This window comes from Lytechinus variegatus, chromosome 14, assembly GCF_018143015.1.
Source record: "Lytechinus variegatus isolate NC3 chromosome 14, Lvar_3.0, whole genome shotgun sequence".
Taxonomy (NCBI): Eukaryota; Metazoa; Echinodermata; class Echinoidea; order Temnopleuroida; family Toxopneustidae; genus Lytechinus; species Lytechinus variegatus.
The window spans coordinates 3,386,254-3,399,087 of NC_054753.1; the positions used below are offsets into that span (position 1 = coordinate 3,386,254).

At 36.1% G+C, this 12,834-nt stretch overlaps 1 protein-coding gene across 1 annotated transcript in view; it reads left to right on the plus strand.

The window, feature by feature from the left end:
• Window positions 1-12,616, plus strand: part of LOC121428027 (vacuolar protein sorting-associated protein 13D-like) — an 88,137-nt gene extending 75,521 nt beyond the window's left edge. The window contains exons 68-71 of the mRNA XM_041624602.1: window positions 100-353; window positions 1,379-1,536; window positions 9,399-9,520; window positions 10,410-12,616. Coding sequence (XP_041480536.1) covers window positions 100-353; window positions 1,379-1,536; window positions 9,399-9,520; window positions 10,410-10,526 — 651 coding nt within the window. The 3' untranslated portion in view covers window positions 10,527-12,616. The remainder of the gene's footprint in view (window positions 1-99; window positions 354-1,378; window positions 1,537-9,398; window positions 9,521-10,409) is intronic.
• Window positions 12,617-12,834: the final 218 nt, after the last annotated feature.

Sequence of the window (12,834 nt, forward strand, 5' to 3'; positions counted from 1 at the left end):
GACTATTTTAAATATAGAAATACCTATATTTGCATTGATGTAACACTGTCCTTCATTTTCATCATATACATATTCAACTTTTGGCATTTCTTCCTTCAGGGTCTGATGAAGGGAATAGGGCGAGGCATCATGGGTACGGTGACCAAGCCCGCTGCCGGTCTGTTTGATCTAGCCTCAGGTACCATGGCTGCTATCCGTAGCTCCACCACCAATGAGAGCCATCTGATGCCCCCTAGGATCAGGCCACCTCGATGCTGTAGGAGTCCCTCAGGGGTGCTTGCTAGGTACTCTTTGCATGACTCCAGGGGAATGGAGTTTGTCAGTGTGCTTTGTGAAGGCACCAGTGGTGAGAGGTAGGTTTATATTAAAACACTATTCGATGTCAAAGGGAAAAATGTCAGATTGGTGTCGGGGTATTCATATAAGACCAGGGGACTGGTTCATAAAGCTGTTCGTAAGTTAAGAGCTACTTTAAGAACGACTGGTGAACCTTTCTTACGCGATAAAGCATCACCAATGGTGTATACCATTTACCAAAATAAAGGATCACCAGGCGTTCTTAAAGTCGCTATTATCTTTTTTACGAGCAGCTTTATGAAACACCCTCTGGGGGATGTTTCACAAGTATGAATTAGATTTGCACTTAAATTCTGAATTGCATGCAGTATGAAAGGCATCATCGCATTAGTCAAATCATGGTAAGAGGGTATGTGCTGTTGCGTAAGATGGCTCGTTACATATCTAGTGTGGATCAGCATTTAAACATGTCTTGAAGTCACACCTAATTCTTAGTGAAACAATGCTCTGGTGGGTGTTTTATAAAGTTGCTCGTAAGTTAAGAGCGACTGGTGATCCTTTCCTACGCGCTAAACCATCGCCAATGAACATTTTGGTGTATACCATTTACCGCAAGAAAGAATCACCAGTCGTTCTTAAAGTCGCTGTAACTTACGAGCAGCTTTATAAAACATCCCCCAGGATTGTACATGATACTATGACTGATAGGGAGACACGGAATGATATTATTGCCTCATGAAGACCATGTAACCCCTAAAAAATTGTGATTGAAAATCTTCTACATGACGTTCAACACACTATGCAATGTGTTTTTTTTCCATTTCTTTTGTTAGTAACTTAATGAAAATTGAATATGGAGTCACAGGGCCACGTCATACGTTGTCATCTCACTTTGGAAAAAAAACAATTTTTTCTGTGATTTTTGTAGAATGTGGATTTATTTTTTTTCCGAACTGAAAGTAATCCCTGGTTTGGATCCAGACCGATGACTTTCTTTATGAAGGCGGCAGAACCACGACACCTCCTGTACTGAATCCTTGTAATCCGCCAAATCAATGTACTTTTTTTTCTTATTTATTAGGTACTTCATGATGGAGGAGCTGCGTAACCACCCATCAGATGGGATGCAGGTCCTCATCACCAGTGAATGTACCTATTTCTTGTCCCTCATAAACCTTCAAGAACCAGTACTTAATGTGTTCCATTCCGAACTCTTCCATGCCAAGCACATACTACAAGGTAAGAAGACACTACCCTTCAAAAGATAGGGGTGCCTGAGTTTGTCCTGGCAAGCATTCATTAATTGTTTGATAGGTACAGGTAGCATGAAACTGATTTAACCCTGGTGGTGTATTGCAGGAAACTCGTATTCAATTTTAAATCAAGCGCAAGTCCTAAGATCAAGAGTTACAAATTGACAAAATCAATCATGTATTTTGATTTGATCAAATTACTTGCGCTTGGTTTTTTTACTAACCCTTGATGTCGGATTGAACATGAGCTCTTGCAATGCACCATACATCACCCTGACAAGAGTGACAGATCTTTTTAGCAGGGATCCAGCGCAGCATCTTATACAGCAGCTTGTGCTCACTCCACATTGTTCTCTCTATGCTGAAATGGGAGCATTAGCCAAGAAAAGATGCTTAGTCGGAGTTCTGCTAAAAGAGACTTCACAGACTTTTCTCAAGGTCCCTAAAGGCCAACTCCCCATCATCAACTTGATTCGATTAAATAAAAATGGTAAAAATGGTTGCAAAACACTGACAAGAAAAACTTTATTGCTCCAATGATATAAAATATGGATAGTCTCATTTGTAAACAAATTTTCGGCATTACTCCCGTGTATTAGGATTGCATGCTTGATCTTTGATGAAAATCACAAGTAAAAAAAATTGGAACCAGTGGGATTCGAACATGCCATCTACTGCTTTCCGGGCAGCGACTTAACCACCAGGCTATTCTGGTTCACGGTTAAATCACAATGAACTGGAATTCAAATACCCTCGATCCTCTTCTTTCTGACTCAATAATATGCATGATATGCAAATGCAGTCTGCCGTGGACAATAGATAGTAAATAAAGAGGCTTTTTCTCTTCAAGAAATCATCTTTATCATTTTATTAAATTCTATTAAAGCCTATTTATCATCAAATCTATAAATCTTGAAATCAATAACACCTCAGGTGAAACAGTAAAATCGCTCTTCTCTTGTCTGTTCTGGGGTCTGTTTCATAAAGAGCTTTTGTCTGTCATTGAGCCAACTACCATAGTGACCTTGATTGTGATTGGCTGCTGAGCCCGTTACCATGGCAGTTACCATAATAGCAAAGTTATAATATTCTAACTCTTTGTGAAACAGGGTCCCAAATTTCTGAGGGGAAAAAAATGCATCATTGATCAAGAACATTAATCATGTACATATGGCTTTGATGAGATGATGATTTGATGATTTTGTCCATTCAATTAACTTGATGTTCAGGTGGACTTGGCCTTTAAATGTAAATGTATTTTCCTATCCTGGGCACATAGATCATCCCAAGTTTATTACAAGCATTATGAATTCAGCATAAAAGATGTTATTAAGAAATTTTATCATTACATGTATATCATACACTAATTTACTTTGGCACAATGTACTCTCAATGCTTTCATTTTTCTGTCATGTATTTTGTTTGGTTTTGTTTGGTTTCATTTGGATTTGTGTTTAGTTTTTGCATAATATTGGTTATGATAGTTAATACTTGTCTAAAATACGTTTAGTGGGAATTATTATTATTTTTCATTTTAAAAAAGACTGAAAGAATTGTTTAACTTACTGCCGATGGGATGCATGAAACTCATGAAAGTTTCTTTAAAACATTTGAAAAGCAAAATGAAAATATTATGACCTGGGGAAAATAATTCAAAAGAACAAAATTGTGAGCGGAAAGATGATGATTGATTGTTCAATGTAGATAGTGCTGAGTACATTGGCAAACATTATGAACTCAGCTTAACAGGGTGAACTTTTTTAGAAAAAACCCAGCTAAAGCAGGTATAATAATAGCAGGGTCTGCTTGAAGATATTCAGTGGCTAATAACTATGGGGGGGGGGGGGGTTCTGATACAAGCAGGTGTGAAGGCAGAAAATAAGTTTAATAATAACAGCATATTTACCCAGGGTAGCCACTTTAGTCCTGAAAACTGTTTTCCTAGGTGAATATGCTGTTATTATTAAACTTTATTATTTTCTGCCTTCACACCTGCTTGAATCAGAGCCCCCCCCAAAAAAAAAATAAATAAAAATAGTTATTAGCCAGTAACAAGGCTCCCATCTTCCTGTACAAATTATTCACGTTCGTCTTGCCTCATACTAGGGGATAAAATACTTGGGGGCTTGGGGCAGTTTGTCCTCAAAATGCTCAAAAGACTACTGAAGAATGGCCATTAACTTCAATGTTAAAATTTTTCAATGTGAAAGGTAGCCCCCTAAAAAAAATGTTTTGCCTGACTCATACTACAAGTTCTAATGTTCTTCCGAACTGCAAAAATCCCTACGACCAAGGAGTAGTTCCTGCAAATGTAGTCCCTGCAAAAGTACTATTTCTTATGCGGGCATTTTTCTTTCCAGGATATGATGAGTACTTTGCTTTCATACTGGAAAAATACCAGATATTTTTTGTGTGATTGGGTTGGGTTTGAAAAGTACTTACCATTTCAAACAAATTATTAGCTCATTTCATTGCCTCACCAATTTATTGAATCCCTCTAATTACACAGCATTTGAATATGAGAGTATTTCTTTTTTTTCTTTTTAGAGATAATCAGTTCTGGATTTCATTAATTTTCATTTATTTTTTATCTCATTTTACTTCATTTTTGCTCTCACAATATCACATCATGAAGAAATATATAACTGATTCAACTTTTCTATTTTAATATCAATATCAATCATTTTTCATGAGAGTACTTGAAATTATAAACTTTATATTAAGGTTGATTAATGTGGATAACTGATAATTTCATCCTTGTATTCTGTGAAATGAAATGTTGACTTGAGGTGATTTAATTCAAAACAAAATTATAAGTACAGCGCCCTCAGGGCGAAATGTAATAACTTATTAATTGAAAAGTGGGTGAATTGTTTTCCTTATTAAGCTTCATACAAAGAGAGTGATAAACCAAGTCATAACAAAGGGCTACATTGCACCTGTAAGTTTAAATTCTTATAAATCCTTCAAGCTCTCAACTACTAACTGTATATCTGTGCAATGAGTGTAGCCTCTAATAGTGCATTTTGGGAATAGAAATAAATGATTATCTCTTCAATCTGTCTATTGAGATGCTTTACAAGGAATTTGGATTTAGACTTTCTTGAATTGCTCTAAAGGTGATGAAAACATTTGATTGCAAACTGTATAGCAAATAAAAATCATCGTTGATATTCTCTATATACTTATCTATATTTAGGATCTTTACTCCTTTTGTAGAGGTTTCTTTGGGATTTTTGTTTTCTTTTACTCAAAAAGTATGAATGATTGAAGATTTTAGTCAATAAAGTGGATGATTACAGAATGGGAAGTTTAAGCTGTTTTTCACCCGTCTTTTTTTGCTGTTTTTTCATTTATATCTGTTTTCTATTATCATTTTATGTTTACATCAGACTGCTTCCCCCATTTGAAATGACAAAACTACATGTAATACCAAAAGAGAACAGCGAAAAAAGAATACATGAACAGATGGATTTAACAATTGAACAAATATTTTTTGATGTCTCTATTGATCATTACATTGTTTGATTAATAAATCAATCAATCATCCATCAGTAATTAAATGAATAAAACTTTAGGTAGTAAAATAAATATTGTAAAATGCTGGAGGAAATAATGATTCAGTTTGTCTTCATATGCTGGGACTAACACAACAATGATGAGAGCTTTAAGTTATTCTGTTTGCTACTCACATCACTTGTACACTTGCTTCAGTTAAAAAAAAGTGGTAACAAGTTTGAATTAAAAAAAACCCACACAATATTCATGATATTTTGGAGACTAATGGTGTGTTTTATAACAATAACTCTAAAACTTGATTGCATGTACATGTAGACAGAAGACTTTGTTTACATCCACAATGTATAATCTTAACATTTGATGTGCACTTACAACACAACTGTATCAGCTGTTCGCTACTATGCAACGGGACTCAAGCACATCCACTTGACTTCTTTACTACACCCCTCTGAATATGTGTGGCATAGCCAGTTCCACCATGCATGGCCTATGCAGGAAGGTAATTAGAGGGATCTTCCATTAGCTAGAATAGGGGTGTATGCCTGCGGAGAAGTACAATATCCATCCTAATTTCGGCATCGAGCATGCAGGGTTCTGATTCAATTAATGTCAGTGATTTTTGTATCAGTTTTGTTTTTAATTCAACTTGTTGTGATATGATATCTATAAACTAAAATGAATTTTCAATTCAACATGAAAAATGTAATTTCTTAACCAGTATCTCATGTGCCTGTTTTGTATCTTGACTTTCTCTTACCAATTAATACACAAAATATACATGTCTGTTCCGTCGTCTCAACTCTCTCATTTTAAAAAAAGTGAATCATCTTTGATTTTATAACTTGGTGTGTTTTGAGAGCTTAAAAAAGTCATTCTTGACCTGCTAATTTCTGGGTATTGGTACTTTTTGTGCTTTCCTTGTGGGATAATGGCAATGGCCCATATTCAGAAGTCTGGTTTTATGTAAACTGTGGTCTAAAACCTGAAGAGCCTGATAATACCCAAATCTCTAACATCTAAGAGGTTGTTCTCACTACATTCCTAAAAGTAGTTTACTGGAAACTAGTTTAACATGTAGTGAGAACGGTGGAAGCGATCTTCCAAACTAATTTGGAAAACCACCTCGCGATGTAGTTTTCAAGATCGCTTTCCCTCATTAAACTGGTTTTAACATAAGTGAGGACACAACCATTCTTCGGGAAGCGATCTTCGCACATTTTGAGCGCGACAGGTGTAGAATGCCTATGCTGCGGTTTGGATTTCGTGCGAAATGTGTCATCCCACTGTGAGCGTTTCCATAGCAACAAGAGCGCTTTATGTGAAGTGATTTAGTAAACCACTTTCGTGTTATCAAGTGTGAACGCTAGCAAAGCGATCTTCCAAACTGGTTTCCTGAATCGGCTTCCAGTAAACTAGTTTTAGAAAGCGTAATGAGAACGGCCTCATAGATTCAATTTATCAGCTTATGTTACACACTCAAATTATTCTTATCTTTCTGGGAATAATAACTAAAAAAGTTTTCTTCATCATTTAGGCATGATAGTAACCATAAGAAACACCTATACGCAATTTAGAAATTATTTGTCTTATCATAATTTTAGCACAGAGTTAGACCATGGTCTAAGCTAAACCTGACTTCAGAATGAGGGCTTGTGTCTTTTTTGCAAGCTGGTTTAACAACATCAACTCTTCTTTGTGCATTTCATTGGGAAAATGTCTTAAGTATCTTTTAATTTTATACAGTTTATGCCATTAGGTGTTTTAACTCCATTTTTTTTCTGGTGGCCATATGCACAGTAGACTAGACATCATTTTGGGGTCTTGATGTTATGATTTCCAAGTATCGGCCCTTATTTAAACCCCCTTTTTTGGGGGAGGGGGGCATGTACATGTAGATTGAATATCCTTTCTTGACTGTATGGTTTCTAAGTATACATGTAGTCAAACTTCTTATGGCATCCACTTGCCACTAATTTAAACCTGTCTTTAGTGGCTACCAAAGTTGGTTCCCATTTGAAAAGAATACATGTATGTGCTATAAAACGGGACTATAGAGGCCATCTGTCACCAGTGAGTGGCGACTTTTTTTCTGTTCCCCTTGGGATGGCTTCAATAGAGGGGTTGGACTGAATTAACTCTTTTTACACTTTCTGTTTTGGTGAATGCTTGGGTCTTTTCTGCAAGCTAGAAAGCACTTCATGAATGCATTACCCATCTTTTACTACACTTTTGGCACGTTGTGGTCTAGTGGTTCTGACTCTCGCCTTCAAACAGAGGGTCGTGGGTTCGAATTGCAACCATGTCGTGTTTTCCTTCAGCAAGAAATTTATCCGCACTACATGTATGCTGCACTTGACCCAGGTGAGGTGAATGCACTGAGCGCCGGTGATGGTAGCTTGATCTAAAGCCGGGGTAACAATAGCAGCACTTTGTATCCTTAGGCAAAAGGCACTTCATAAATACAGCTATTATCATTATTATTATTACACTTGAACACTCACAACAGTGTTGGAGTGAATGTGAAAATGCTGAGTGTTACTACTTTAGGGATTTAGGGATTTCTTGGTAAAAAGTTTTTCATTTACATGCACTTGAAGAATTGCTTTTTATCAAATTGTTTTTTCCTGGTCTTACTAACTCTACTTTGAGATACATTATGGTTAATAGCTTCTTCATTAAAAAAAAGTAAATCGAAAATAGAATGTAACAAAATTATTTTTGTCTATGACATATTTTTGTAGCAATATGGTGAAAATTAAATCCTGTTTTTTGTTTTCTTTATCGTTCTGTTACTCATCTGCACAACAATTTTTTTTTTACATAGAAGTAGCACTTTCATATTATGTTAGGATCGAATATGTTGGTTTTTCTTTTATGAAGACCAGGGTGTGTTTCACAAAGGTAAAGTTTGAATAAAAGCAATCACTTCTATGTTAATTCCCATTGTTCAGACCATACTCATGGGTTGTGATCTATCTTAATAAAAAATAATGATTATAATGATATGTCCATTAATATTGCGCAGATATTATGTGCATATACTCAACTGAGCTTTGATACTGGGTATCGTGTTATTACCTCTGCCGTAGCTGAGCCGCCATATTAATAGGCGCTAAAGCGTTCAAGGAATAAATCTTAATCAATGAATCGGTATATCGTATACAAGTTAGTGCTTACATATGACATTCTGGTCAAACTTTCAAAAGTTCTGTGAAACACTCCACTTGAACTCTCTTTTTGGAATCCATTTTTAATGCATATTGAACTATTACCGTGTTTACACGCTGCACCGGCTTGTAGTGCAGATCTGTGATCCAGTGCAGACTTGCCTTTTTTTATGCGTGTAAACGCAATTAACTTGCACCGGCTCGCGATAAAGACACAGAAATTTTGCTCTGCCAAAATAATAGGATCAGACCCGGAGTCGGTGCAGACACGTCAATTTTTCTCCTTTTAAACACTCACTCAATTCTGCCCAGGCAATTCCTGAAGTAAATTTTATCCACTAATCTATATATTTGCCTCGTGAGCTGGGACAGCGTGTACACGCGATGCAAGGTAACCCGCAAGCCAAGGCTGCATCGGCTCGCGGATCTGCACCACAAGTCGGGTCAGCATGTAAACACGCTATATATGATATTATTTTATTGATGAATATTAAAACCAAGGTACATTAAGGTTTATTTTAAGAATTATAAATGCTATATAATCTATTGCATAACAGGTGTAAGGTGCATGTTTGTATATACATCATTGTTAGGGTAATTCATCCTTATTCAAGGAAAAATGCTTTTATGCTTGGGTAAATTGTGATGTTTTTAACTCTCTATCTAGCCATATTGTCTTCATTGGTAGATTTTAATGTGGTATCCAAGCACATCAATGCTAGCAGCAACTATCTCTTATATCTGTGGATTCATTAACATTTGTTCTAATTTATTTTGTCAGTCCTGTTACAACCATTTCCAACTTGTCTTTCTTAATGTGTTTTATATGCACCCCCATATTCATGTGCTGTAATACTAGTATAACATGAATTATTTTATCTTGAATGATTAATCTATGCATTTGTGTACAGCTTGATAACGTATAAGTCAAGTTCACACAATTTCGCCCACGTTCAGCTTGCTAATGAATGAAGAATACCCAACAGTAGGATTGCAACTGAACATACAAATGCAAACTGGTTAATCGTCCACAAATGTTCGTCCAGGAACTTAATCTTTCAAAACATTTTATTGAGCTACAATTACCAGGATGAACAGTGGTAAAATTTCTTTCACTTCCATAAGATTTTTTCTTTCTTTCTTGTATTTTATATGTATTTAGCTGGAAAACATTACATAGAGCTGACCAAGGTGGCCAATACAGAGGCTGGTGTGTCAGCTCCTAGTCTGGATCTCAAGGAAAGACCTAAGGTTGGGTGTGACAATGAACGCATAGCTAAGAAGGTAAAAGCCCTTAATGTTTCTAATAACACTTTCAGGCATTATCGCCACATGTGTTCAGTTCAAGTTAATTCATTTCTTTCCAAGTTCAAATTGTACAATATAAAAACAAATTAATAAAAAACTACAAAATGCCAAAAAAGACTAGTATCAAAAGCTACAAAAATACAAAGAACAACCAAAGAAGCGGAACATATGTAACCTGTTTATTGAGGAATTGCCAAAAAGCCAAAGACGCTTATAGAGGACAGTCCCAGAATAAGAGTAAAAAAATGCATTTATATAATGAGATACAGGGAATGCGAGACAGACAGGCAGAAATTTGAGAGAGGGGATTGGAAAGAAAAGGGAGAGAGATAGGAGACTGATGAGAAAAAAGAAGAGTAACTTATCAGGAAGTAACAGGCATTGGTATAGATCATTCATACGTTATACTAGGTGTCCATTGGTGGATCTATCCAGATTGAACACATTTCAGTTTTAGAAGCCATATTATTTTTTCGCAATAGTCAGCCTGTCAAGATGTATGTTATGTCATAATGGATACTTGGCATTGAAGCTGAAGGTCAAGTTCACAAATGAGTATAATCTGTACCAATCCCAGTGTCAAGTAATTTTGTGCTATAACCTGTAGTGACAAAAATGTTTTCCTCATTTTATTTTTTTTTTAATCATTAATGCCACATAATTAACTGTGACTTTATACTTTTTCAAAATATTTTTCAGCAATAGAAAATTCCTCCATTTCCATGTAGGAATGGGGTCATTCTAATTGATTTTCAGACTTTTCTGTCAAATATAAGTGACACCCCTGTTTTATACAAAGTCTGCACTGACATGCAGATAAAACAATTTATCCGAACTCTTATGTTTTTCTAATCTATTGTATTAGGTATCTCAGCAGATCAACTATGCTAAGAGCTGCTATGAGGAACTCAAGCAACAGGTTATCATCAAGAGTGATGATGCGTTTCTCAAACTTCATCTACCAGCACCTAATGATGATTAGAGTGAATATGGAATGCTCAAAGCTTCATCAACTTCATCTACCATCAACTAATGATGATTACAGTGATTATGGAATGCTGAAAGCTTCCTCAAACTTCATCTACCAACGTAATGATGATTAGAATGATTATGGAATGCTGAAAGCTTCCTCAAACTTCATCTACCAACGTAATGATGATTAGAATGATTATGGAATGCTCAAAGCTTCCTCAAACTTCATCTACCATCACATAATAATGATTAGAGTGATTGTGGAATGCTAAAAGCTTCCTCAAACATCATCTACCATCAGCTAATGATGACTAGAATGATTATGGAATGCTCAAAGCTTCTTCAAACTTCATCTACCATCACCTAACGATGATTAGAGTGATTATGGAATGCTGAAAGCTTCCTCAAACTTCAACTACGGTACCATCAGCTAATGATGATTAGAATGATTATGGAATGCTCAAAGCTTCCTCAAACTTCATCTACCATCACCTAATGATGATTAGAGTGATTATGGAATGCTGAAAGCTTCCTCAAACTTCATCTACCATCAGCTAATGATGATTAGAATGATTATGGAATGCTGAAAGCTTCCTCAAACTTCATCTACCAACGTAATGATGATTAGAATGATTATGGAATGCTCAAAGCTTCCTCAAACTTCATCTACCATCACCTAATGATGACTGACTAGAATGATTATGGAGTGCTGAAAGCTTGCTGGGAAAGTTTGAAAATGTAAAGACATCACCAGTTGAGTTAGATCGCCTGTTCCAACCAAACATCTTGATGATGATGAGAAATATGTATCAATGTACTGTAGAATTATTATGTTGTAAAGATTAGTGCAATCATTGTTTAGGGAGATACTAGTTGGTGATGATCTGACTCAGAGCCAAGACCAGACCTGATGAATAGACAAGGCAGGGCACTTTGTAAATACACCAACCAGATTAACACCACTAAGTTGTAGGGAAAGCATCTCTGTAATAAAGCTGCAGTAATTTTGGCTTCAATTATCAAAGTAGCCAAGAGTTAAGACAATAGTATAGTATACAAATAATGCACATAAGCGCGTGCATGCAGGGCCAAATAATGAACAATGTGCGAGAAGAGCCAATGCATATACCGCACCGAGGTCCGCAAGACGGAGTGCGGTATATCCATTTTGCGAGTCAAGCACAGAGCTCATTATTTAGGTCCTCTATGCACACGAATGCGTGCATTGTTTGTTTTATACAACCCCCATGTTACTGAGTTTGCCCAAATGCTATATTTCATCTAAATTCTAGATTATTCCAGACCTCGCACTAAAGTGGTAACTGCAGGGGGATTTGAATCCCAAACCTGTCATTCGCAGGATTTACGATCAAGATTTGACATCGAAAGACTACACATCATCGTCAGTGTGTGATCGTAAAGATAGTAAAAAAAAACATTTAAATGTTAAAAAATATGAATTGTGTGTAACTTTATGAACTGGGTGCATATTTAATTTGGTTTGTTGTTTCATACAGAATTTTGCTGTTTTCACAAAGTTTCCCTTTCGATGCCCATATGCAGTACCATTTGATAATGCATGCTGATGTACAATTTTTTAATATGCTATTTACAATGCTTATGTAAAAATTAAATCATTGCAAGTGTGAACATTTTTTGGTGAATTATGGAAATTCAAATATGAATGTGATGCTTTTAATGAGGAAAAGCAAATAGAATATTGTGAACATGAGGGAATTGATGAAAACGCATAACAACATGAAAGTGAGCCAATCTGTGAAACCAATGGAGAGATATACATGTATAAAACTTGCTTGGCAATGTAGGAGCATGATAATTATTACCCTGTACAGAGCTGTTCATGATCTGTATATGAGGTATGTGGAAGAGTCGTGGTGTAGTGGTTCTGACTCTTGCCTTGTGAACAGGGGCCTAGTGTCCTTTGGCAAGGCGTTAATCCACACTTTGCCACTCTTGACCCAGGTGCGAAATGGGTACCCGTTATTGTATGTTAGATTTTGCCAACGCCATAATGTGGCTGCAATGAATGCAAGGAATGCTCCCCAGGGAGTGGAAATTGTGCACTTTTCGTGCGGGATTGCAATGAATCCAATGACCGGGGTAGTGATATGCTGTAAAGCACTTTGGGCCATTCTGGGAAAAGCGCTTCATAAAAATTGGCTATCATTATTATTATTATTATGTATTTAGCATAAAGTTTGCTTGAATAGTCATGTATAATAATAAGTACATGTCCTGTATATCTGAACTTCAAATATTATTTTTTAGAGAAACTGGATTTATTTTTGTAGAAATCA